This window comes from Doryrhamphus excisus, linkage group LG11, assembly GCF_037039965.1.
Source record: "Doryrhamphus excisus strain RoL-2023G ecotype Guam linkage group LG11, RoL_Dexc_Guam_v1.1, whole genome shotgun sequence".
NCBI classification, from domain to species: Eukaryota; Metazoa; Chordata; class Actinopteri; order Syngnathiformes; family Syngnathidae; genus Doryrhamphus; species Doryrhamphus excisus.
Window position 1 is genome coordinate 15,375,970 of NC_136367.1, and position 27,974 is coordinate 15,403,943.

At 42.0% G+C, this 27,974-nt stretch overlaps 1 protein-coding gene across 5 annotated transcripts; it reads left to right on the forward strand.

The window, feature by feature from the left end:
- The first annotated feature begins 362 nt into the window (after window positions 1-362).
- On the forward strand, window positions 363-27,956 carry LOC131108721 (RNA-binding protein Musashi homolog 1-like). 5 transcript variants are annotated; one of them, XM_058059999.2, is made up of 15 exons: window positions 363-524; window positions 993-1,033; window positions 1,643-1,724; window positions 1,802-1,886; window positions 6,895-6,924; window positions 11,616-11,657; window positions 11,989-12,081; window positions 21,675-21,723; window positions 22,917-22,999; window positions 23,345-23,462; window positions 24,191-24,271; window positions 24,836-24,892; window positions 26,787-26,843; window positions 26,959-27,113; window positions 27,191-27,956. In XM_058059999.2, the coding sequence occupies exons 1-15, from the start codon at window positions 460-462 to the stop codon at window positions 27,230-27,232; spliced, it is 1,080 nt and encodes a 359-aa protein (XP_057915982.2). In that variant the 5' UTR covers window positions 363-459; the 3' UTR covers window positions 27,233-27,956. The 5 variants fall into 5 exon arrangements, with proteins under 5 accessions (XP_057915982.2, XP_078650957.1, XP_057916074.2 ...); XM_058060170.2 differs by having other exon boundaries at window positions 382-524; window positions 6,895-6,929; XM_078794831.1 differs by lacking the exon at window positions 24,836-24,892.
- The last annotated feature ends 18 nt before the right edge of the window (window positions 27,957-27,974 follow it).

Consider the following 27,974-nt stretch of genomic DNA (forward strand, 5'->3'; position numbering starts at 1 on the left):
AAGAGAAAGAGAGAGAGGAAACATGTAAAAAACGTCATGTTGTGATGGGGCAATGACGTCAGCAGAGGGAAACACTAGTGAGAGCGCGCCACTGGCACCATGAATAAAGGCAGCCAGGCAGCGTGCACGAGGGGGGCGGAGCTTCGAGGCCCAGCTTGGCTTACAGGGTAACGAGATGGGGGCGGAGCTTCGAGGACTGGCTTGGCTACAGGGTAACGAGATGGGGGCGGAGCCTATCTCCTTGTGTCCTTGCATGTGTGTGCGCATGTGTATGTATATATGTGTGTGTGTGTGTGTGTGTGTGTCGCTCACCCCTCCTCCTATTAAACACCCCACCCCCACCCTTTCTCCCCTCCCCTCGGTTTGCCCGCCCCTGAGTCTGGAGCAGCAGCAACCCGCGGAGCTTTACTGGCTCTCCTCGCCTCCACTCAGTGCGGGAATACAGCAGCGGAGAGCGGCATGGACACGGAAGGGAGCCAGAGCAGCTTGTCGTCCGGAACAGACAACTCCCCCCACGACCCATGGTAAAAAAAAAAAACAGTCTTTACCCGCCTTTTTGTTTCGTCCCGGTTCGAGTTCATGCTGGACTTTTAAGAGTTTGAGTCGGTGCCTAGACAAAAGACAAGCACGCTGCGTGTGTGTTTCGCGATATGTGTGTGTGTGCGATGGATCCACTGAACGGAGGAGACGCTCGCTTCTTATTTCCACTTCCATCTTTCTCCAGGAGGCCACATTTTTTGCTCCAACTTCTGCACCATTCGTTGCTTTTCGTACCTTCCTAGTCGTCCTCTGGGGGGGATTATAACGGCCCCGCTTGGCCCATTGGTGACTTCGCAACATGGCCGATGCTTTCTTCTTACTTTAATGATGCTATATCACACGCACCGACCCCACTTCCCACTCCTCACATCGTCGCCGTGATGTGCTTGTAACAAACACGCGTGTTTTTGTTTTTTCCAATATGACTTACAGCTTGTGTTTCTCTCATTCAGCAAAATGTTCATCGGGGGTCTGAGTTGGCAGACGACACAAGGTGAGATTGTCCCGCACGCTACTTTATTCACGCACAAGTCTCCACGCAGCACACTCACACACACCCACACACCACTATCGATTCACGTTTATAGTGCGTGGAGATGCAAATAAACTGCAAATAGTTCAATGCATGCCTTTCTGTTGAACGGGGATCAGCTCTTAGGATTTAGACTTGCCGAGACGCGAGGAGATTAACGCTGCAAACACACACACACACACACAAACTGTACGACTTGCGTGTCCTTTCCCCCACGTACGTACATACAACGTCTAATATGTAACGATCGCTGATGAATATAGGAGTTTACACATTGATGAACACGCTGGCGTGTTGTTTTTGCTTACTGCAGCTCTCCGTTGCATCCTCACAGGAGCCATGCGCGTACACTGTTTATTCCCGCCACTCTGCCCCCTCCCTCCCCATCCCCCCACCCCCATTCTTGTTATCATACTGACTGCAATGGTGTCCAAACAACAATCACCACCAAGTGCGTCTTGGTTTTTTTGGGGGGGTCCTCCGTTTAACGGTTCTCATACACCATAAACACAACGTCTACTTCAAGTGCCATCTCATCATCTCACAAGCAAACATCTTGTTGCTATGCAGAGGGCTTGAAGGACTACTTCTGCAAATTTGGCGAGGTGAAAGAGTGCATGGTGATGCGGGATCCCGTCACCAAGAGGTCGAGGTAAGCTGGAAGTGTGTGAAACCTGTCCAATCGCTAAAAGGTCTTCATTTAAAAAATATTTCTCATCTCTCTCCCAGGGGGTTCGGGTTTGTTACATATGCAGACCAAGCCGGCGTGGAGAAGGTTCTGGCCCAAAACAGACACGAGCTGGACTCAAAAACGGTGAGCCCTGCCTCTTCCTCTAACTTCCAAACCTGTGTTACCCCCCCCCCCCCCCCTCACCCCATGCCGCCGTATGCCTTGTAAAGTTGAGTACATTTTAGAGCAACAGTCCCCTTCTCCCTCCTCCTTCTCTTCTCTCTCTGTGCTCATTTCCCCCTCCAAATCCCGGTTCAGGGCGCCAACATGAAAGCGTTCTTTCTTGGTCTTCATTGCCATGGTTACCTGGGGGGGGACCTGAATGGGGTAGGAGCCCCTTGCAAAACCCTCACATGGCCCACAACTTTTTCTTATGGTCCTCAACGAGAGAGAAAAAAAAAGCATCTGGCTCTGAATGTTGTTAGCGGGGATACAGCGTGAGGCCCCTGAATGCCTCTTGGTCCAATTTAAATGTACTTTAAGTGGACTTACTGTATTTACCCACTGTGCTCATGTAATTTCCCCCCGTGGGCGAATGCGACACAACAGCATTCGGAAATGTATCACACAGCCTACATGTATGATGCTGTGGCGCCGCCATTTAAATCTCTATGAAGGTGTGAACGTTGCCGTCTTGGTCATGTAGATTGGGTGTCTGTTGTCAGCTTATGGGCCGTTTAGTAACCGCATGTACACACACAACAACAATAGGATGATTTAAGAGTGAACATGAGTGGCACAGCATGGGCCCAGGAGTGGATGGAGAAAGGTAGTGTCGGTTAGTTGTTGGAGCAAGCCAGTTGCCGGGGGTGACGCCAGCCACTGGAGACCGTCCTCTAAGTACACAGTCTGTTGGGATTTATGTCTCCATAACAACTTCTCAGTTATTTTGCATTCATTTAAGGCACTTGTGTGCTGTGGACACACACACGCAATGATTACGCATCTTGTTAAGGGTTTGCTGGTGTGTGAAGTCAAGATATTTTTGAAAGAGGAGAAAATATTTGAATTGAACTGCAAAGTTGTCTGTCTGTGGGGGGGGGGTGCTCTGCTGGGAATTCTTCTGACAAAACCGTGTTGCTGGAGTCGGTTGTTTTTTTTTTTTTGGCTTGAATTTCTATGCCATTTCAAGTGTTATTTTATAAGTCATGTTAGTCTTTGAGAGCCCAGCCAAGAGTGTACGCGTGTGATGAGTGCGCTGGTTTGGAGGAAGCGGCTTTTGAAAGTGTAGTAGCCTGGCAGGCCACTACTACTGTTAAACGTAACTCTATTTTAAACCAAAATATACCAAACAATAATCACATATGTACCCTTAATGGCGGCCATGTTCAAACATACGGCGAGCATTCTTCACATCCTCTTCCTGCTTTGAGCTACGCCGGATATAACGCGTATTCTTGTTATGTTAATAAATTGAATATTTTCATAGAGTACAGAAAACCTTTGTATGACTTTACCATTATTAGAGCCCAGTAGATATAAAATAGCACCCCTATAGTCACCTTTACACTCCTGTTATTCTTTGTTTACACCACATTGCGCAACACTATTGCGCTGACTATGGGATCACTGCATGGACATAAGAGAGAGGCATCTGCTCATAGCATATACGTAGCAAGCTACCAAGCTAACTAGTTAGCCTCCAATTTAGCTGTTGTAAACTGTCAAGGTAACGTAATGTCTCATCAGTGTAGCATTACTGTAGAGTGACCAGAATACTACATATGACTTATCTTTCAATATATTGGGAGTACTAAGATATAGAAACATTTATTTGAACCATGACGTAACGAGGGACTGCAAAAGCTCATTCGTGTGTGTGTACGTGCTACAGAAACCTACGTGAATACCAGACAGCTGTGAGTGACCAATCATCTCACCGTGCCGAATGATAATTATAACACTTTTTTTTATGATTTTTGATGTGTAACTGTGAAAAATAACCATATTTTGGACAATCTTTTGTTTCAAAAAATGAGACAGCTGCATACAGTCCCTTTTTAATACGTCGCTTGCTATTTATCCAGCCAAGATTATGCTTACTAGGTTTGTCTCTGTTTTATTTATTTGCATTTTTATTATTCATATTTTATGAAAATGTAAAATTTGCAAGGGATATGCAATTAAAAATTGGCACTTTTTGTCCCTGATTTATTTTACAAAAGGAAACAACAAACAACTACATTATGCTGGGTGTTAGCTATCAAGCTACAGTTTTTTGTGTGTTTAAAGTCAGCATATCATTGACATTTTCACCATTTATTAATATCCACATTCTACGTGAACATTGTATTTTTTTTTTTTGCTTCAAGACTGGACAGCCCTCAGCAGTTTGATGAGAATGAGATGAGAGACAAACATTCCTTCCCGGAACGAGGTAGATTATTTGAAGCTCGGACGTTTCAAATCGAAGCCAAACCTTTGGAGTGAGAGAAAAGAACGCTTGAAGGCACAGAACAGGAAGGTTAGAGACAGACCGACAGGGATAGAACACAACAACAACAGGGTGCCGCCTGTGTAAGTAAACTACATTAACAGGTGCAAATGGCTGTAATACTGCAAACACAACCATTTACATGCGTTATTAAATATTTCCAATAAGACACGGGAGACCTCGGTTACATGATGATTGCAGCCCTGTAAAGTGTATGTACTATCGGTGTACATGCAAATCAAAATAGGCGGTCGTGTATTGTTTTTACAGTGAGGTTGTTGCTGGTTAGATTTCCTGCCGGGCCAGAGAATGGCCTAAGGGGCAGTGGTGTGCTGTTTTCTGGACACAGGAGAAGGGCACAACTGGTATTTGTTTTCAAGGGAGAGAGACTTAACTAGGAGCAGTTACAGGAAAGAGAAAGGGCGAGATCAGATTGGCTTTTCCCATTTTGTCTACACATGGATTCAAGTTGGGATTATTTCAAGTCTGCTGTGTGTTATTACTGAGAGTCATGTGCAATTTTGATGAAAGAAAGGGTCATTCATGGTTTTATTTAAAAAAAAAAGATTGGATTTCTTGATGATGTGTGGAGTAGATGTCATCTACTAATGACCACAAAATTCCGTAAATAATTGTTGGTCAAGGTGCAAAATAGAATGGATTGAGTAAGGAACTCAAACAATGCACAACGATGAGCCAATTCAAGAAACAATACAAGCAGTTGATGTTTGCTAAATACAAGGATGAAGAGTCTTGAACCAGTCATGATGTGCTATATATATCACTATATTGACACTTACTATGGTACCCATTATGGCATTGGATGCTCATATACATTATTAAAAAAAACTAAACAAAAAAAACCCCTTAAACTGTATTATGGAAAGCAGGAAGTGAACAAATGTAACAGTTACTGATTGTAAAAGTACCAAATGGAGGGGTAGGATTTAACAAGCTTTGCTTCTTCCTACTCCTTTTGGACATGTGGAACTGGGGACTGATTATGGGATGCACTCGATTGTAATCTGATGCATGTTCAAATGAAATAAAACCATGACCAATACTGTTGCGGCCATAACCTACGGTTACGAGGTACATTATTTTAAAAAAACAACAACTTTAAACTGTATTATGGAAAGGAGGAAGTGAACAAATGTAACAGTTACCGATTGTAAAAGTACCATATGGAGGGGTAGGATTTAATAAGCTTTGCTTCTTCCTACTCCTTTTGGACATGTAGAACTGGGAACTGATTATGGGATGCATTCAATTGTAATCCGATGCATGTTCAAATGAAATTAAACCATTACCATTACTAAAATGTAGGTGATATTAATGAACATGGATGTGACAAATCTGTAAACAACAACCGGTATGGTACTTTTGCAATGTAGCAAAAATGCTCTGCATAGCATATTTATAGAACCCGTAATCTTTATCCTAATAGAAATACATTTAAATTTTTACTAGACACATTGTGGACCTCTCTAAACTGGTTTTATGCTAAGCAAAACAAAACATCCATAACAGGTAATGTCAAACCAAATAGTGTATAGCATACCAGGTTGCTGTTTTTGTCAATATGGCACAAATAGACTAATGAAAACCACCCGCTGTGGAACTATGGCCCCACTCTTAACACCTGGTTAGAGTCGAGTCCAGTTGCCGGCTCTCGCTCTTCTTTCCCAACTGGAGATTAGCGGTTAATGCTGACGTGGACAAGACTTGGAACAAGAGGATGGAGAAGGTGGAAGAGTAGAGAGGAGGGCGGGGAGGATTGCTGTAATTAGTATAGATCTGAAAAGCAACTAATCGGATTGAAGGAAACAAACTGGATTGGGCATCCGAGGCCCATGCACGGCCTAAGATCTGAGGATAAAGTCTGGACCCGGCTCTGTCCGTAAGGTGGATCCAAGGCACGACATTAGCGAGGCCAAGCTCTTGTTGGCTTGCAGGGGTGCGGGGGGGGATTGGGTCGGGTTAGGTAGATATGGGGGGGAAAAAGGTTGTGGGGGGGTTCTCATTAGTGAGGTTGGTTAACTAATTACTGAGCTGTGTAGATCGACCCTGCTGGCCTTAGCCCAAACCGTCTCTATTTACTTTAGCCTGCTTGTATCCATAGCGTTTTGTTGAGCCTGTTTCCATTATGATGCCACAGTCAGCGGCGCCTTCTTGCTTACAGGTTGCCAAGCGTTTCTATATACATTGAAGCTCATACTTACAGAGGTGCGGTCATGTTTTATGAATCTAGTACACATTAGTGCTTACTTTGGTGCTACATTATTAGAATGTGTGTGCATATACAGTATGTGTGCTTGTGGGGGGGTGGGATGGGAGCCCCAGTTCCTCTATGGGCCCATCTGTTTTGTACTCTTTGTCCTGTTAATTAATGAAATCAGAGGGACTGCCTGCTGGGATGGCCCCGCTGCACCGCTACGCTGGACAGGCCCACTTTCTCATGGGCCGACTCTGTTTTCCAAATGAATGCCTTCTCTTTCTCCCTGTGCTTTTTCTTCTTCTTTCCTCCCCATCCCCCCTCTCTCTCTATTACCTATTAGGGTACCGGATGGAAGTTATTTTGTTGCAGCAGGTATTTTATGTTTTGGTTTGACGACCTATTTTTTTTCTCCTTTTTTTTTGTTTTGTTTTGTTTTTCAGTCTGTTACACTGGTGAACACGCTGGGCAACGTAAGGTGACTATTGGTTGTAGATTAGTGCTAAAAGCTTAACCACTAAAAAAAAAAAAATCACATTACCGTCACTTTGCTGCATAGCCGGAGCACAGGTTGGCTGTTATGAAGCAGAGTGTTAGTCAGACCATTACAAGAACACTCAGTTATAACTCTCTTCAAGAAAGAAAAGCTTGTTTCCTTTTGAAAGGTTCTCACATTGTACAAGATTACACATTTTCACGAGTTGACTGTTACATGGTCGAGCCACTTCTCAAATGTCAAGACGTAAGGAGCTATTTCTGAGTGTTGCAAACAGTGACCTGGCTAAGCCATTTTACTTGTGCTTTGTGTTTTTCCTCACGGCTAATCCAGCAGTCTGATGCTAGATGCTTTAGTTTTCATTTATCACAGCCTTCCGCTGAGGACGGACAGTTGTAGAAATGACACATTAGATGTATTCTGTCTTCTTGCTGAAGTGGAATGATTTTTTTTTTAACTGCATGGCATGCCCGTAGCCATAGTAGAAGTACAATAAAGATGCATTAGGCCTAACCTAGTCTTAGTTGGTAACCTTCTTGGTTAGCTCCTGATCATTCAAATAGTCATAACGTGTGTTATTTGTGGGAAAAACCACAACGTTCCAAATGTACACAGGACTACAATTACATTTTCTATGCTGTGGTGTCATTCTCTTAAATGTCTGCTTCAAGCTGCCTCGGGGGCGACCCTGATCCTGTAGTCTGACAGACCCAGAAGACATTTGCACCTTGCAGCACTTTCACAATGTAGTTGTGCAGGAACTAGGGATGAGCTTGGTAATCCACTAAAAAAAATGATGTCAATCGTGTGGAACGGTTTGTTGATTAATCTCATCTTGCAGCGGTTCAGGTAAAACTGAGTGCTCCATCACAGTTTTTCATAAATATATGAACAAATCACATTTTTTGGCATAATAATCACCAATAAAAAACCCTGAGCTGCTATTTGCATCCAGACGGGAACGGATCACAGGGTAAAAACTACGTAATACACCAAACTATAGAAGGAAGAAGGCATGCGAATAAGTCCGTCGTCTTCCAGATTCTAAGGCTCACCTAGACTTAGGACGAAGTGGAATATTTGATTCATTTTGGAGAACAACACAACAAAATATCAGGAGAACGTCAACTACGGGCGTCGACATGACGGGTCTGTCATATCATCAATGGCTAGGCCGTCTCTAAGCTGAGGCTAAGCCCCTAAAACTCAGCTCTGGACCTTAGATGTCACTTGCTGTTCGACCCCCACTTAGGGCAATATGAGCGTAAAGTTGACTATAGGGGTGTTATTTCATGTCTAGAGGGCTCTAATAACGTTAAAGTGTACAGGTTTTCTGTGTTCTAAACTATGAAAATATTCAATTTCTAAATAAGTAACAGCATTTCACTTATTACAGTTCAGTCTGTGACCATTTAACTGCAATAAACGAGTACTGTACTACTACTACTACTACTACTACTGATACCACCACCAGCTTAGGTGTTATTAATTCAGTCACAACTAAATGTACTTTGCTCCTACAGAAGAGAACAGTTCATATCCGACCAATGAAATTGACCCAAATCCCTGTCCCGACAGAAACACCGGACATTTATTTCACTGGTCCTGGAGGACCCATGTTCCACCCCATCACTACTTTATATAAGAAGTAAAGTATATTACAAGCACAATAATTCTAAACATATGACAACGTTGCACTTACATAATTCAACAGGGAGTGTATTATTCACTATCTGTCTTCAACCTTTAAGAGGTAACAAATTTTGAACACTAAGAGACGGACAGGATGTGTAGTTGTACAAATAGTATCCAAACTGAACCGCTGCCATGTGATTTGTATCTATTCCAGTCGGGTCTTCTGTGTAACAGGCACATAAACACCTGCTTACAGCCAGGCAAACAAAGCCGGTTTGTTTGCAGGTGAAAGCTAATAATTACATGGCGGATCACTCCCTGGCTTCCTGTACTCCGGTGTTATTCTGTTACATAGTGTTACACCTCAGAGGTCAGGGTGACCTTTGTTCGAAGTGGTTACATATTCAATTGAAGCAGTCATATTGTGGAAAATATTGTATCAAGTAGCATCTCTCGCAGACTGTAACTATAGCTGCAATCCCGTAGGCAATGCCTAGTGTGGTCACTTCCTGTCACCGCATAGTCATTGGTGGCTTTGCGTGCCCTTGTCACCTTGCTATACGCAGTATCTGGGCTCAGACCAGCTGGAGGTGACACGACTCCTCTCGTCTTTGTCCCACTTGAAGGCGCAAAGTCGGCGGCAATCCTTCCCAAGGGCACTGCTGCTGCTGCTGCTGCTGCATGGTAGTTACACAGCCTTGTGCTCTTCAAGCGGCCGTAAAGACACTTAAAGGTCCTCCAAGGATATTTTGGTCTGAAGATTTGTCATCAGAAGCCGTGAATTATTACATCGGGGCCAGATGAAAGGATTGTTTGAATATTGAAGGAAATCTCGCCCGCTCTTGTATCGTGCGCATTGCTCACTTTTCGAGTGCATGTTGTCTGGCTGTTTGATAGGCTCCTTTTAGTCGCCAATATAAATTCAACGCCTGTGTGAGGCACAAGGGGTTTCTCTTCACACATCCAATTATTAGAACAAAGATGGAAGCCTAAGACCTTAATACACTACAAGGTTCTGTGACCTAAAAAAAATCGCCTCTCTTGTTGGCTTGAGTGAGAATAACACAAGATTCCACACAAATTTAAAATGCCAGGCCAGGCTTTGCATATTTAGCATTATTATAAAGGCCAGCTCATTCAAAACTCATTTGCTTCTAATTTTATCTATAACCTTGACCACTGCTCAGACATTCCACGGGGGAGAAATATGGATACAGTCAAATCTAGTTAATCCTAAATGGAGGTTGTCTGGATTTGTTAGTGTGAAATAGTCATCTTTCCATTGCAATATTACATGCATGTTCCTTTCGGATCGCCGGGCTGCTTTGCTCTTGTCTAGTCTGGGGTTAAGATGAGTCTTGTCTGGTATTAACTTGTGGAAAAATAATACACAACATAAAGAGAATGTATTCATGCCTTAATGTGTATCTTGTTCACCACGCCTGTTTGTTTGGCGATGTGTTTGGATGTTTGGGGGGGGTGTTGGTGGTTTGCATCAACAAGGGTGTACTATACATGCTCATACATAAGCGTATGTTCTATTTTTGGACGTTGCCCTTCACATGCGTTGGCAGATTCCGTGACTTAATAATTAAGGTGCGTTTCTTACATTTGATTTTGAGATTCAGGGCAGATTGAGCTCACAGGAAGTATTTTTAAAGGGGCCTTTTTATTGATTACTTTTCATTTTGATGAATGTACTTTTTTAATGTCGGAAGAAAACTACACTGAAATTGCCAGACTGTAATAAGTTGTGATATTGAATAATAATACAAGCTATATGGATATTCTGGCAAGTACGTACGGGATCATGGTTACCAAGATTGAAGTGCAAACGGAAAGCTCGTTGTGTTGCATATTCTAAAAACACAATTCATTGATTATTCTGGAGATATATTGTACTAATAATACAAATTAATTAGCTTTGTCTTGAATTAAATAATGTATGCAAATATATGTGTCCAAATAGTATAGGGAAAATAATTAAGTCATTATATTGCCATGTTCCATGCTCTTATTTTGGTGTGCTGCACTTCCTGCTGACCTCTTGTTTTATAAGAAGACATTTTAAATAGTTGAAAAATGACAAGAAAAACAACAGAAAAAAGGAGCAAAAACCAACAAATATTACTAATCATAAAACAAACTAAACCACTCAAAGTTGTCATTTTTGTAAAAAAAAAAAATTAAGTTTACTTTAAGTTAAGATGAGATACGTTTGAATTTACACACAATAACGACATAATCTTATGGAAATAAAGTCAAATTATTATGAAAAGAAAATGTAAGAAAGCTGACAATTGGGGAAAAAAAACTGCTGTAATTTTATGAGGATAAAGTCCAAATATTCAAAGAAAAGGTTATATTCTAGTGAGTAAAAAGTCGTAATTGTACAAGAATAAACATCGTAACCACGAGAAAAAATAATGTAATTTTAATGCCATAAAGTTGAAAAATTAAGGAAAATGTAGATTTTTTTTAATTGTAGTTATTTAGTCAAAATATTATGAAATGGTTTGTTTTGATAAACGTTTCCACAATGAAAGCGCGATGCTCACCAGTCCAATTCATGGCGGCAACTGAAAAATAAACGAAAAACAATGACATAAAGAAACAAAGCAAAATGGCATTATATGTACTTATTTATTATATGTACTTTTATTTACCCAACAAATGTGTCAGATTATTTAGTCTGACCTTGTATCATAGTATTACATACACAATATGTACTTGCTGGCTGTATCTTTCTAGTGATTCATGCTTTTAGGTCCGGTTTCCGACACCAGTTAACCATTTCAGTATATAGAGTATTGACTGTACACTTAATTTATGGAGAATAGCGTTATTCTTTGACATATTTTCATATGTAGAAGCATGCTCTGCCAATCCACAAAAAAATCCAATCGATTATCCAGCAGTAGAACCACAGTTATGGCATTTTACTAATCATCAAACCAGCACGTCACTCTGAAATGTTGATATTATGTTCACGTTACTGAATATATCGTATCTTCCCTCATGTCTCCCACACAGATCGACCCAAAAGTCGCTTTCCCTCGCCGGGCTCAGCCGAAGGTGAGTGCACACACGGAAGGAGAAGTGATGTCATGTGTCACCCCTCATCAGTCAGCTCTGGTTGGTTAGGATTAGTGTCAGTCACATGACCGACGAGGAGCGGCAATCCACTTGACCAGCCTGACACTGTGACCCTGTCACCCAAACCCCGCCTTTCTCCACCCTGACCATCAGCTTTAAACCCCCAACCCCCCACCACCAACATGAATTGGCACACACACACACACACTTAAAACAGAGTGTGAAACAACTCAATTAGATTACAGAGTAAAGCAAATAATCACCTGAGAACCAATCTAACAATGCTTTCCTCCTTTTCTGTGTTAACTAGTTGGTGACACGGACAAAGAAGATCTTTGTGGGAGGTCTTTCAGTCAACACCACCATCGACGATGTGAAGCAATACTTTGACCAGTTTGGAAAGGTAAAATTGAACGTATTCCTGTGCTAGATAATATCCTCTTGTTGGTGTCATGTATCGTTTGACCTTTTCCGTTCATTCAAACTGAAACATTGAAGTTCTTCTGCTTTGGTTGTCTTCCATTGGTATACAAGTGTCAAACCATACACCTGCTTACGCTCAGGTGCTTATCAGTTCACATCCATTCTTATTTGTCTGTCTCATATCTCATATTTTGGGCTTCCATATTTAGTGTGCTTCTTTGAATGAAATTTAGTTCAAGGCAAACACATGCTGTGGAGACAGATGCGTGGCCAGGGAGAGGGAGAAAAAAAGCAGCGACGGGAGGGGAAAAGGGGTGAGGGACATGGCAGGGGGACTGAAAGGGAAGAAGCAACCCCCCATAGAGCGAGATGGGGAGGGGAGCTCGGAAGGGTTGAAGGGCAGAGAAAAGAAAGAATGTTCGGGATGGCGATGAAGAAAAGTGAGTTTGAACCAAAAGGGAGGGGGGGAAAAAAAAAACAGCAATCTGATGGGTCATAAACGCACCGAAGTGTCTGCCGTTTGGGTTACTGTTTAGCTAACGAGGGTTTGGATGGCGCTCGCTGGGATGGAGTGCAAAGAGTTCAGCCTTTTCACTGTTAACTAATCAGATGCAACAGCTGCTCCTGTAACCCCACACACACACCCCATCTTACCCCAAAAATCTGTACCAGACTCCTTCCCCATCCCATACGCACGCAGCCGACTCTAGTCTCACACAGTCCCACACAGCTTGTTACCGTGGTGACCTGCTTTTGCCTATTGTCCCACTGTAATCCAGTGTTTTTTTTTTCTGCTGTTGTTGAGAAGTGTGTATTTGCATGAATGGAAAGAGGCGTGTGTGACAGTGGCACAGTTTGGGCTTTGAGGAGAGGTGAGCTTGCATACATTTGTGTAGACAAAGAGGCTGGAACTCAACACCAATAAATGTTATGTTTTGTATGTTTTTGTTGAAGATGAAAAAAGTGCTAAAGAATCCTAACTTAGACTTGCGCTACAGGCCTAATGTGTTGTTTCTCCATCTTACCCAATGACTCAGTGTTATTAGCATATTTAAGATGCTGATTTGATTCAGTATTCAGTACTCTATAAAGCTTGTTTCCACCAAGTCGCTTCAGTTTGCATTGTACGCATTCTGTATTTTGGTTCTGGTTGCAGTTGTACATTTAAAGGTGTTTCCCATTGATTGGTTCGCTGTTAAGTGGAACAGGAAGAGAAAAGAAAGCAACAAAAAAAAATACACATTGCAGAAGGAAATGTACCCTGACATCTTGATTTAATTCATTGGTGAGTTGCATGCTAACATCAAACAAAACATGGCCGCCCTGCCTATACATACATCATGTTGGGTACACAGCTCACTCGGGGTTTACAGATCGGAACCACACCACAGTAAACTGGACCGCTTGGTGGAAAAAAAAAAAGTGTCTTAATGGGTCCTTTACACGTTGCGCTATAAACAGATGAATGCTGGTGTTTTTAGGCATTTGTTTACAGAACTGCAGCATTTCGGTTCTTGAAAAACACACAGTTGTTTTCACAATTTTATCTACAATGCATTAACAAGTTTAATTTTAGCCACTTGTTCACATATGAAGAGCATTTCCAGAGTAAATATGCTCTGGTTTTTGAAAGCTCTGACTTAAGCATGACTATGTAAACTGTGAAAGATGGAGGACATGCATATGAGCAAGTACGTCACATTCATTCATGAATGGCACTGCACAGGGCTGCTGTTGTGTGGCACTCAAGATATACTCTTCTTCATGCTTCCACAGAGAATTGTACTTACTAAATGTATTTACTATGACCAGTGGAAAACGCAACTCCCATAATTCAAAAGCTCAACCCAAATATAGACGGAATTCAGTATTAAAAATACACTTTGGGTAAGACAATGAGGACAAGCAGTTGCTGCAAGCACACGCGGGACTGGCGTGGAATATATGCAAATTGGTGTTTTCAGGAGCTTTTGCAGTACTCTGTGAATTGGTATAAAACTGTGGAACTTTTGTAAAAATGCAGAGAAGCAATATTTCTATTCTTATTAGCTTGTTCTCATGTGGAGGTTTTTGAAAACCACACATTTACTGAAGTGTTATTCCGTGGAGACAAAGGACATGCGAGTACATCATAACCGGGGAATTTTTCGAGACTAAATAAATCACTAACATTTGGATGATACTGTATATAATAATGCATTATTTTATTTTAATATATCATATTTTACTGTAAAGTTGTGGAAGGAATTGCTGTTTCTAAGGTAATTTCTCACAGGCGATTTGTGCGGTTTAACATTTGCAGCATTTCCTTGAGACGCAGGCTTTTTAACTGTATAAAAAAGTAGCATTTCTTTTGCGTTGACTTTCTGTGAACCACACTCATTTTGCACTGCCCCGTTTCTTTTACCGTCGGAGCAAAGGCATCTTTAGTTTTTTTGGGGGTCGAGGTGGGCAAGTTTTGTTGACTTTTATGTCTCTACCGCTTTCAAACAAATAGTTTGATCGTGTTAATGGGCTCACCTTGCTCATTAATATTCCCACTTGGGAGCTGGGGAATTTGGTTACCTTGCATTGCTCCTCATGAAGCTCCATTCTTTTGCTGCTGGTCGATGTATGTGTGTATGCTAGTAGCCCCGCCTACACCCAAAGGGGCTGTATGGTGGACACAAGGTCTCACTTTTACTGCATGTATGAAGCGTCTCGGTGCTGAACCAATGCACAGAGTGAACTTCCTTTTTGATTGTTTGGAGGTGCGAGACGAGGAAAACAGACACGCATGCACACATTAGAAATATTAGCGAATAATTTTCATTTATTATTGAATTAGTCATATGGCTTGTTGGCTGTTGGACCTGCGACTATTGCTTTGTTTGGCTTTTCACCAATTTGATTGGGCAGGTATTCTACATTTAGATCCACAAGATTGTCACCTATTCCTCGTCACACTCGGTTTTGAGTCGCCGCCGAATATATTCCTCTGTAAATATGTTCAAAAGAGGCTGCCCACTTCTTGTAACTTTGTGTATTGAAATATAACTTGTAAATATATTGAAAGTAGTTGTTCCCGCACGCTACATCTTGGCAGTCGTTGAATTCTGTTGTCTGCATATAGCACGCCCCTCAAAAAAGAGCAAGAGGGAACTAAATCTGGCATTAGTGGAATCATAGCTTTTGGTGGAAACGCAGGGTAGATGGGAAAGGTCCTGAAAAAAGTCCTTGCATTACTTTCAAATGTACAAATGACAAGATATTACATTTCTTGCACTGCAAGCAGTTAAACTATATGTATGGGAGTGTTTCATTCTAAAGTGACATCACCAGCTACTGGCCTGGCATGCATATTTGAGTTTTCATTCAATTTTGCAGGCGAGTGTGAATTGAGGTTGTTTTGCCAATGTTGGCGGCAGTATAAGAAACTTAAGTCTGTGATTTGGATTGCACAGGAGGCTGGATAACATGTGACCGTCATGTGTTACAGGTGCTTGTGTTATGGATTATTTATCTGCGTGGAGCAGTGTGGCCAATCGTATTTCCCCCGGTGGTTACAGCGCCTCTCATATGATAGACTGCACTCCCTCAACAGAATAAGGGAATATTTGGACTGTTTGGACACATGAGACTGAAGCTGTATCATGCATAGCGCCGGTCCCACAGTGCATTCCTGCTGAGCAGGAGGTATTTCTTGTTTATTATCTAAGCCTGGTTACAAGGTGCAGGTTGGGATGGAGTAGGACTCAGTGTCCTGTTTATTTTTATACCGTGGCACCGCCTCACAAAGAAAATACAGAATGCGCTGCATTTTCTGCAGCCCTTTGATGCATGTTAAAAGTTTGTTTCTTTAAGCTTTCTTCTGAAAGCACATCTATGCAGCTCAGCTTCATCAGACTGGAGGGAAACTGCTGCTTACTTAACACGTCAGGTGTTTTCCACCCAGCTGAAGCATGTGTTTGTGTGCAGTTTCCTCACTGAATAAATCTGAGCTTCAGGCCAGGATGACTGCAGCCATCGTGTTTGTGGGAGAGTAGGTGAAGGTTCTCTGATTCTGACGAATCAAGTAGTTTGAATATTGAATATTTTCGAATATTGTGTCTTGGAAACTGAGCCTGCCGTGGTGTAGTGGTTAGCGTCCTGGACTCAGGTTCGAATCTCCACTAGTTAGCACCATCGGTGCATTCGGAATATAAAGGGCTCCAGACGAAAATCAGTATGTGGATCAAAAAGATCAGCAGTGCAGACTCCGAAAAAAACATTAGCCACGTTTACTTGAGGAGTTTTTCTCTTTCCGAATGACCTTTCCGAAAGCAATGGTATACATGGAAAGGAATATTCCAATCTACATGCGCCGCTATAATCAACCAGAATAGTCAATGGGGCATACGCGGTAAAGCGTAAACACCAACATCACGTGATACCGACTTCCTCGAGTTTTTCTTTCACTTGTTGGAATAACTCCGAATTGCCAGTTTTTCGTTCGTCCAGTCTTGAAATTTAGTTGAATCAAAAACAAACTTTCCGCAGCAGTCCAGTGCCGATTGCTCGCCTCCATTTTTTTTTTTAAATCGAAGAACATCTCGAGCTGCGTGTTACGTCATATCTCAGCATTCGCTGAAAGAACGCACCCGGGAACAGGAAAAGATAAAGTTCAATCTTGCTAATATTTTATAATTAAACTCGGCACATGTTTTTTATAGATATGTATTTTCTTTTTTAATAAAACTGGACTTGTGAATGGCGTATAGAAGGGTTTAGATTCTGTTCCACAGATGGCGCTAATGCACACGAAAGCTGCTTGCCAACCGCCAATAAACAACAGAAGAAAGAAAAACACCACGAAGAAGAACACAGTCTGACAACTTTCCGATTGAGCGGGTACAAGATACCTCAATCGGATTGGGGAAAGGAATATTCCACCCCTGTGAATCCGATTATATATTCATTCGGATTGGCACTTTTCTTTCGGAATGAGGTGTATACAAAGGTTACATTCTTTCCGTTTGAGTAAATAATCCGAATGCAATTGGAATATTTGGGTCCATGTATACGTGGCTATAGTGTCTTGGAAACTATAACCAATCTGTACTTCTGACTTACTTTTTTGTTATTAGTGACAAGTAAAACTTTACTAGTTTTGGTGTAATTTAATCATTTGACTTGTATGCCGAGGAAAAACCCATTACCAGGCTTTTCATGTCAGTACTCTTGGAAAGAACCACAGAAATGTCTACTAAAATGCGTAGTTTTGGATCCACTTGAATAGAAGTAGTTGGAGAACAGAGTGCAGCATGGACATGTCCATGGGCAGACGGGAAAACTTTGGACTCCACTCACCCATGTGAGCCAGCAATTAGGAGGCTTGACTGAACACTTTGTCTGCTGGCCTGTTTAGAGAGCTGTCCGGAGAGAGCGCGAAGATGAAAGCGAGAGATGTGAGGAGAAAGCAGCAAGGGGGAGAAAAAAAAAAAAAAAAGTGAACACCACCTTTTCGTAATCTAATATGTGAAAACGCAGACAATCAACAATACTTTTGACGTTGCATTCAGTGTGACCGCCTCATTTGGGCATTTCTGAGACGACTCCAGCTTCATGAGAACCTTAACTTTTCTTTAGCTTTCTCTCTGCATGAATGCTGAGAAGTTAACTACTGAGCTGCTGCTAAGCCAATCTCCGTTCCCCCCACAGCTATCCAATCAGATTGTCTTACAGCACCCTGGGCAGTGGACATCGGAGATCGTCTTCTTATTGGGTTTGGCAAGGGCAAGGGGCTGGTGTGTGACTGCAGCATAAGCTCGTACACGTGACAGGGATAGTGCCCCATTGTATTCCCAAAGAAGACTATTCTAATCATGGAATGGGAGTGTGGCATTTTTGCTTTTATCTCTTAATGTATGTATGCGGAGAATGTGTCCTTTGCTGTTGCAGGCTTTAAAAAAAAAAAAAAACTCACATCGGCATGCTAACCTAGCATAGACGGTGCCAATGCTAACAGGGACGCTATCTGCTCGAGCTGCCAGTAACTCTACTCTTATGATAACATGTTGGCATGCAGCTGCCTACTTACTGTCCTGCTGCTGTGTCATTGCATTTGGAAGAGCAGAGAGCGGTGGAGGATGGGGGGAGGGGGTGAAGGGGCGCGTACGGTGCTACATGCTCTATTAAGACGGATGGGAGTCAAAGGGGTCAGGGAGACTGCAGGAGCAACCTTGGTTCTCTTCATTTCCATCATCACCGCATCTCGCTTGCAAACTTTTTCAATTGTGTCGGGACACATTCTGGCTTCACACACACACACACACACACACACACACACACACACGGTCAAGTGCGGAGTGTGTTCATCATCCGAAAGTCAGGGCTAGAAATCAGATGGTCTGGTCATCCTGAGGCCTCTGACACTCATGTTACACTGGTTTGAGTTTCAGTGCTGCTGCAGCTTAATGGAAATAGACATGTAGTCATTCTCCACCTGTGTCGCCATGTGACTAAGACATCGGCCAGCCGCGGTGAGGGAGATCATGGGAGAGATCCCCCCCCCCCCCCCCCCTTTAGGTACATTGGAAGAGTTCATTTGCACAAATATGTAGAGCTTTAGAATTAATCTATGATTAATTGTAACTATTTTAGTATGTGATTAATGCTTTTTTAAAATTAAAAAGATGTGAATATCCTCTCATTTTAGCATTAGTTTAGTTTAGCATTTAGTTTATTTTTCCGTTTCAATTTTTTGGTTATTTTGAAGGCCGTGAGAGAGTGAGCTTGGTGCAAGAATAAATGTTGTTTTTCACTCGGAACCCGCACGTCGTCAGTTGGCATTGTAAATTGGTCCTTACATTAAAGTGTTAAACACGACATGGTAAAAATATCACACACACAGCTGCACTGGCATGCTCTGGTAAACTAAGCTAAACCCACTAGCTTCCATTCACGCTCTGTAAAGGAGGATTTTCCGAAGTCTAGTAGTGTTAATGATGAGATTAGGCCACGATTGAGCGGTGCGCCGGGGAAATACTTGTACACATGTGAACTTTCTGTGCGATTTAACAGTAAATTCCGTTTTTATTGGCCATTAACGCAAAAATCATAGCGCCCTGCTATTATCTTGTCTACGTTTTAGGCAAAACACATCAGTATTGACTTTGGAAAGCGGTGATCGACATTTTTGCCTCTTTTCTGATATCTTGCCAACTGTCTGGCTAATCAATTCATTCATTTTCTACCGCTTATCCTCACGAGGGTCGCAGGGGTGCTGGAGCCTATCCCAGCTGTCTTCGGGCGAGAGGCGGGGTACACCCTGGACTGGTGGCCAGCCAATCACAGGGCACATATAGACAAACAACCATTCACACTCACATTCATACCTATGGACAATTTGGAGTCGCCAATTAACCTAGCATGTTTTTGGAATGTGGGAGGAAACCGGAGTACCCGGAGAAAACCCACGCATGCACTGGGAGAACATGCAAACTCCACACAGAGATGGCCGAGGGTGGAATTGAACTCTGGTCTCCTCGCTGTGAGGTCTGTGCGTCTAATCAATTGATTAATCAAAACAACAAGATTCGGATTGATCGACTTAGAAAATAATTGTTAGTTGCAGCTATGCCTGTCACGATAATCAATAGATGAATTAATTGCACAATAAATGAAAATAAAGTAGATAATTTTGCCGACCTTGATAAATTGACATGTATGCATGTTCGTTTTCCTCCTCTCTCTCTACCAAACAGACAAGAGGTTTCACTCTGTTCATCTGTCTCAACACTAGGGCGCATTAGTTCTATATGGGGTTGCTGTGTATGTTAGAGCTAATGCTTTCTCCGTACCTGTTGTGTATAAAACGCGATCTGATATCAATTTCAGACCATTTGGGTATCATCATTTTGTGACATGAAAAAGATTGCCCATGCAGTCCACATACACACAGAGCAGCAAAAACAAAAAAAACATCTGAAAACACCATCATCTGCACGCCATGCCTGTGCATTCCAACTGCTTATAGTCCTGGTCTTATCCAAAGCCCTGTGTTCCGACATTCCGGTTTTGAATGTGACATACTTGCACGCATCCTAAACAAGAACAAAAACGCAGGGGATTTCAAGAACTTTGAGACCATTCTTTGCTCTTCATAACATTAGCCACGGGCGGCACGGCGGTCGAGTGTTTAGCGTGCAGACCTCACAGCTAGGAGACGAGGGTTCAATTCCACCCTCGGCCATCTCTGTGTGGAGTTTGCATGTTCTCCCCGTGCATGCATGGGTTTTCTCCAGGTACTCCGGTTTCCTCCCACATTCCAAAAACATGCTAGGTTGATTGGCGACTCCAAATTGTCCATAGGTATGAATGTGAGTGTGAATGGTTGTTTGTCTATATGTGCCCTGTGATTGGCTGGCGACCAGTCCAGAGTGGACCCCGCCTCTTGCCCATAGACAGCTGGGATAGGCTCCAGCACCCCCGCGACCCTCGTGAGGAAAAAGCGGTAGAATATGAATGAATGAATGAACATTAGCCACATTTACATGAGGAGCTTGCCAACCGCCAATAAACAACAGAAGAAGAAAAACACCACAAAGAAGAACGCAGTCTGACAACTTTCCGATTGAGCAGGTACAAGATACCTCAATCGGATTGGGGAAAGGAATATTCCACCCCTGTGAATCCGATTATATATTCATTCGGATTGGCACTTTTTTTCATAATAAGGTGTATACAAAGGTTACATTCTTTCCGTTTGAGCAAATAACCCGAATGGAATTGGAATATTTGGGTCCATGTATACGTGGATATTGTCGTCATATAAACAAGTAGCCATTCGTTTTCAGTTCAAATCAATCAGCACCTTAACATTGGAAAACACATTGAAGAATTCAAGCAGAAACTCCAAAACTCTGCTGCCAGTGAAGGGCGAGCGAGGGGCGGGTTTAGAGGAGCGATGATGGAGGGAGGGGGGAAACGGGGGGTCGTTGGTGAGAAACAGGAGGAGGAGGAATATGAATAGGGCAGTGGAGTGAGTGCAAATAGGAACGTGGAGGGAGAAGGAGAAGAAAAGGAGTGCATGTTGACAAAGGCCCTTGTTCAATCCCTTTCAGATGCAAAGTGTTTGTCAGCAAATTTTCTATCTTTTGCATCAAAACTTTCTCCTCGTTTGATCCTTACGTTATTCAGCATTCCAGTTTCCCCATTATCTCCCCTTTCTTTTCCTCCTCTACCCCTATTGAAATGAGGTTGTTCTTCTAATTGAAATTCTTTACAAGGTCTCCAAGGGAATTGTAAACTTTGTGGAGAAAGATGGCGAGTGAACGAATGAAAGCGGGGCAAAAAAAGGGAAGAATTTAGTATTAAGTATCTTGTGATTATTATTCATGCTTCTTGATTTATGATTGTTTTCATTTTTACACACGGATCACTTTTTCTCCCCTCTCCTTTTGTCACCTGTCACCCCTCCCTCTCCTTCCACCCATCTCCATCTGTTTTCCCCCTTTCTCCAATGCAAAAGAAGGACAATGGCACCCCATGCTGTGTAATGATGTGTGTGTGTTAATGTCCGAGCCCATCCAAGTCTTTGCTTTGTTCTCACAGGTTGACGATGCCATGCTCATGTTTGACAAAACAACCAACAGACACAGAGGTGCGTATGCGCAATATCACACAACATGTTATATACATGCACACACATGAAGGCGCGCAGGACCTTAGGAGACATCACAGAGCGACGATACATAGGAGCCGGTGAACCCTATAGTCATATTCACTCTTTTTCCCTCCATCAACCCCCCCTTGGTTCATTTATCTCTGTCTTCTCACAGCGAGAATGAAGTGCTGCGCCCACTGAGGGTCGCAATAAAGGGTCAGGATGGTTCTAGGAGAGGATGGTACTTAATGAGACAAGTGAGGCGTCAGCCGGGGGAAGGAAATGAAAGAAGTAAAGGGAGTGTATAATACTGATGAGCGGCGAGGGGGAAATAAAAGGGGGTGTGACTAGTCCAGGTGATTTCAGGTGTTTGGATGATGCACCGTGTCACCAGCAACAGTTGATTGACAGGCGGGTCATGTAAGTTTCGTGTCATGTTGCTACTTCTCCGCTTCAGAAAAGAGGTGTGATGAAAGGTGAGGAAAAGTTTGATGGACGGCGGTCACTCCTGTCCGGTCTATTCCTGTCCTTGTCATCAGACTGTAATAGTCTTCTTCCTCCATGCATGATTGGATCTCATTTCCTGCACTATTTTCTTAGATCTGCTGATCAAAGATGTCACGATCTATATTTTAGGGCTTCCGATCCCATCTTGAAATTATTAAAAATAATGCAACCAAAGTACCATAGCATGACCAATAATATTGTTTGTAATCATTGGACATTTTTGTAGTGTGGGCTGCACGGTGGTCGAGTGGTTAGCGCGCAGACCTCACAGCTAGGAGACCAGCGTTCAATTCCACTCCCACATTCCAAAAACATGCTAGTTTAATTGGCCACTCCAAATTCCGAATCCATAGTTATGAATGTGAGTGTGAATGGTTGTTTGTCTATATGTGCCCTGTGATTGGCTGGCCACCAGTCCAGGGTGTACCCCGCCTCTTGCCCGAAGACAGCTGGGATAGGCTCCAGCATCCCCCGCAATCCCCGTGAGGATAAGCTTCAGAAAATGAATGAATGAATGAATGAATGACTGAATGTAGTGTGATTACAATATGACACAGCAGTGAAGGGGAACTACCACTGTAGCTACAAACCCAGATTGCCAATAGCATTACAATAGCATACACCAGATTTCCGTGTTTTTAACAGACCGTCGGACCTAACAGGATCGTTTTTGTGTCTTCCAGGTTTTGGTTTTGTCACTTTTGAGAATGAAGATGTGGTTGAGAAAGTGTGCGAGATTCACTTCCATGAGATCAACAACAAAATGGTAGGAAAACACGCTTAAATTGATACACATGCTTCCAACATTACATCCTATACAAAAGCTGTGTGAAAAATTCAGCCTTTTAAAAGATATGATTGATTTTGCAATATTTTGATTGATTTGATTGAAGAATTATTTTTTATAATACTTATTATAATAATAATAATTTTATAATAATTATTCTATTTATTATTATAATAATTATTATAATTATAATAGAACTGTACCGCATCAACCAAATAAGTATTATTTTCTTGCAGCTATTCATAGTGTGTACAATGTCTTAATATGATATATAATTCACTCAGATGCAAAGAGATACAACTCTATTCCTTATGGTCGCTATAGGTGGAGTGTAAGAAAGCACAGCCTAAAGAGGTGATGACGCCTACAAGTTCAGCTAGAGGTCGATCCAGAGTGATGCCCTATGGGATGGACGCTTTCATGCTGGGTATCGGTATGCTTGGTAAGACATTTGGTGGTATTCCTGTACACTTTATTAAAGTATATATACTGGTAATAGTAATGGTTATGGTTTTATTTCATTTGAACGTGCGTCAGATTGCAATTGAATGCATCACATAATCAGTTCACAGTTCCAAAAAGGAGTAGGAAGAAGCAAAGCTTATTAAATCCCACCCCTCCATCTGGTACTTTTACAATCACTAACTGTTACGTTTGTTCACTTCCTGCTTTCCTAATATGGTTTAAGGTTTTTTTAATTTTATTTATTATTTTTGAGGTGATATGACCATACAATGATATAATGGGTACCATAGTAAGTGTCAATATAGTGATATATATAGCACATCATGACTGGTTCATCTTTGTATTTAGCAAACATCAACTGCTTGTATTGTTTCTTATACTATATACTATATATATGTTTATGTGTATCTACAATTGGTTTGAATATTTCAATATTTGTGCTCACGTTCTTTAAATAAAAGCACACCTATTAAATATTAAAGAATATGAAAGTGCTTCCTGGTTTGTGTGAAGTCACTGCTTGTAGAGGTCAAACATGACACCGCTAGATGCTGTCTACAGTTGTTTGGTTCCCTCTAGTGGACATTTACAGCCACGCACGGTAAACATTAGGTTCTTATCAACAGTTGAATGTTACCAAGAGTTACGTTTGTGTACTGTACACTGTTGTGTTGTTAGTAAGGTTTAGTTTTTTTTTGCCAACAGGTTACCCAGGTTTCCAGACTGCTACCTACACCAGCCGCAGCTACTCTGGAATCGCACCTGGTTACGCCTACCAGTTCCCAGGTGAGTGTGTGTGTGTGTGTGTGTGTGCATTATACTCCCTATTTTCACTCTGCATAGGCAAGTCGACGAGAAGAAAGGCCAAAGGATGCGGGTTACGGCATGTAGTTGATACAGCTGTGTGATGTGTTGCAACTACAAAGGCCATGTGCGCGTCTGGCAACCTTTCACAATCACAATGCACTTGTTTTCTTTTTAAACTATTCAAAGTATTCTCTGTTAAGTGTCTTCAAATCTCAGAGTTTCTTCCCTCGTTTACCGTGGGTCTTCTCTAATATTTTGTTCTGTTTATTTTAACGACCTATGTATGTGACCTTGTGTCCTTTTGGCTGAACGGCCCCTCCCGTTCCTCTGTTCCGACCTTCCTGCCTGTCCCCACAATAGATGTTTTCACCGTAAACTGTGTGCGCTTCTTGCCTTCATGTTGGTGTCCCGCTGTGGATCTAAATGTGTGTTACAGTTTTTTGTGGCTCTGCTAGAACTAGGCTGGTGGATGGTGACTGCATTTACAGAGAGCTCTCTCTCTCTCTCCCTCTCTCTCCCCCCCATGACCTTCTCTGTTTCTAGAATTCCATTTAGAGAGGACCCCCCTCCTGACATCTTCCCACCCCCCTGAGTTGGCAGGTTAGTGTGTACGGAATGTATTTAATGGCAAAAAGTCAAATGCTCAGCGTTTGACTACATTGTAACTTGGGTTGAAAGCTTTTTGCATCTCCATTTGGTTTGATACTATCAAGAGTTTTATCAGGGAAGTGTCAGAAATATGCATTGCACTCAAACGCCTCATCAGTTCACAGAGCAGTGCTTGAAAGGAGACGGATGCAGAGTTATTCAGCGTTCCGTGTGCGTTCTATGAACAAATAAACCACACACACACATAATAATAAAAACGATTCCCTGACTGGAATCTGTCTATAGTGTCTAACTTGAAAATAACCAATATGCATTCTTAAAAGAAAAGGAGTCACCACTATGTGGAGGTTTAACCATATGATAACCGTATTTTTGTCAATAATCATCATATATAAACTCGGAACCTACCAATAGAAAGAGTATGGTTTATGGAGTTTAGTCTGAGAGTTTTATCAGGGAAGTGTCTGTTACAACACCCAGAAATATGCATTGCACTCAAATGCCTCATCAGTTCATGGAGCAGTGCTTGAAAGGAGATGGATGTAGAGTTATTCAACGTTCTATGAACAAATAAACCACCCAAACACATAATAAAAACGATTCCCTGACCGGAATCTGTCTATAGTGTCTAACTTGAAAAGAACCAATATGCATTCTTAACAGGCGGTACGGCGGGTCGAGTGGTTGACCTCACAGCTAGGAGACCCTAGTTCAATTCCACCCTCGGCCATCTCTGTGTGGGCGTGGGTTTTCTCCGGGTACTCCGGTTTCCTCCCACATTCCAAAAACATGCTAGGTTAATTGGCCACTCCAAATTGTCCATAGGTATGAATGTGAGTGTGAATGGTTGTTTGTCTATATGTGCCCTGTGATTGGCTGGCCACCAGTCCAGGGTGACCCAGCCTCTTGCCCGAAGACAGCTGGGATAGGCTCCAGCACCCCCCGCGACCCTCGTGAGGAGAAGCGGTAGAAAATGAATGAATGAATAACAGAAAAGGAGTCACCAATATGTGGAGGTTTAACCGTATTATGATAACCAAGACATATTTTTGACAATAATTATCATATATAAACACCAATAGAACCTACCAATAAAAACATTAGACTCATGTCTTTCATCAGAAAAAAAAAGTTTGTTTCTACCCTTTTCCGGTCTTGTAGTAATCAGCAGTAGAACATAAGTAAGTTTCAGGAAAATATCAGCTCCCAACTAAAAAAAAAGAGAAAACCTTCACTTTGACACAAAAATGTTGCCACCTTGAAATTGGGTGTTCAGGGTTATAGAAACATAACAAGGTTATTTGGTACTTTGGTATTGAATGAGTTAAGGAGCGGAACAGGAGGACACTAACAGCAACATCATGCTAGGTTGGTCTATTTACTTAAGACAAAATCATGCAATGTATTGCATCCATATTTGTTACTGACTGACTGACAGATAGTTGGCAGTGCTGTGTTATTTTACCACACTTATTTTATTTGTAGCAAAGCCTGCTTACAGACAAAGAAAGCGTAATTATCATAAAAAGTTAATTTAGTTTAATAGATCTTTAAATGATCAGGAGGTGCCAAAAGCTTTAACCGTGGATCCTAAACGACTGCAGCTGTTTTTTTTTTTTGTTTTTGTTTTTTAAACATTGCCTCCTAGCTTTCGGGACTTTTTTTCCCCACTCCAAATACTTAGCATTGTTTTTTTTTTTTAATGATAGCTTTTATGTAACTTTAATTTAACCAGAGAAGTCCCACTGAGATCAAGACCAGGTTCTTGTGTTTGGGTTTTTTTTACTTGATTCAGCAATGTTTTGGATTTTCAGGTTTCTGACCGTTTATGGAGATGCTTTATTTGGAACTCGCAGTGATTGTGTGTGTTTTTGTTACCTTTTAGCCATTCCCTTGACTGCATACGGACCAATGGCGGCGGCGGCGGCAGCGGTTGTTAGAGGTGCGTCTGTGAATGAGAATGGATATCAATGCACTTTGCATACTTGTGTGTAATGTGTGCACAAAGGTCTTCTCAGAGAAATAAAATAATATTTTTCGATTTTTTTTTTCGATAGGCTCCACCCCTTCTCGCACAGCTGGCTTTCTGAGCACCAGCAGCCCTGGACCAATGGCTGACTTGTACGCAGCAGCAAATCAGGACTCAGGAGTTAGCAGCTACATTAGCGCGGCCAGTCCTGCTCCCAGCACAGGGTTCGGCCACGGTCTAGGGGTATGTCATCCACCCACCCACTCCACCGACTCGAATACATCTATTTGTATCGCTCAACCTGTCGTGTGCGTCCTCAGGGTCCTCTGATTGCTACTGCGTTCACGAATGGCTACCACTGAGATGACTCGGGTCGTACTTGATTTGAGGGCTTCTCTTCTGCTGATAAGCCAATCAAATGCTGAGTGCTGTGACGGCACAACCTGATTGGCTGGCTGCAGGCTCTGTCTGGCTGTCCTGGCTCCCTGTGGCTCCACACCCACCGACTGAATATCTTTTTAAAAAAAAAAAACTGTTTTTGCTGTACTAATCTCAACATAATATCCCAGTGTGTCCTCTTTTTTTTTTTTTTTTTTCTTTTTTTCCCCCCCTCATACACATTAGACCCCGTCCCCCATCATTTCTCCCAAATATGTCATTTTCTTTGGAAACTGAGAAAAGAAAACAAGGCTCTGAGATAACCTTTGTCATTTTTGACAAAGTCAAAGAGGACTATTTTTTAATAATTTTATCGTATCTCACTGTGTGTCATTATTTCATCATGGAATCCTTGCTGTATCTCACAAAACAAACCAGGCATGATTTTGTTATTTTTTTTGCAAATCCTTTTTAACATAATGAACAAATCCAACAATAAGTCCTTTTTCTAAGCATCATGGAAACACAGGAAAAAAACAAAACACAAAAATGTATATTTTGATAGTCTTTAAAAACAAACCTTTGTAATATTGTTATTAATATTGACATAATTATGATAATCAGTGAGGTATTTTATTCTGTAATTGGTTTTAAAGCAATGTTTTTATGTCTTCCTGTAAAATAATGTACATAGACATTTTGGGGGAGGGGAGGGGAGGGGAGGGC

Excerpts from the sequence above, each read along its gene's own strand:
- LOC131108721 (XM_058059999.2), top strand. The coding sequence starts at position 460 with ATGGACACGGAAGGGAGCCAGAGCAGCTTGTCGTCCGGAACAGACAAC. Across the intron at positions 21,724-22,916 it reads AACAACCAACAGACACAGAG|GTTTTGGTTTTGTCACTTTT; the intron begins GTGCGTATGCGC and ends TGTGTCTTCCAG. Across the intron at positions 23,000-23,344 it reads ATGAGATCAACAACAAAATG|GTGGAGTGTAAGAAAGCACA; the intron begins GTAGGAAAACAC and ends TGGTCGCTATAG.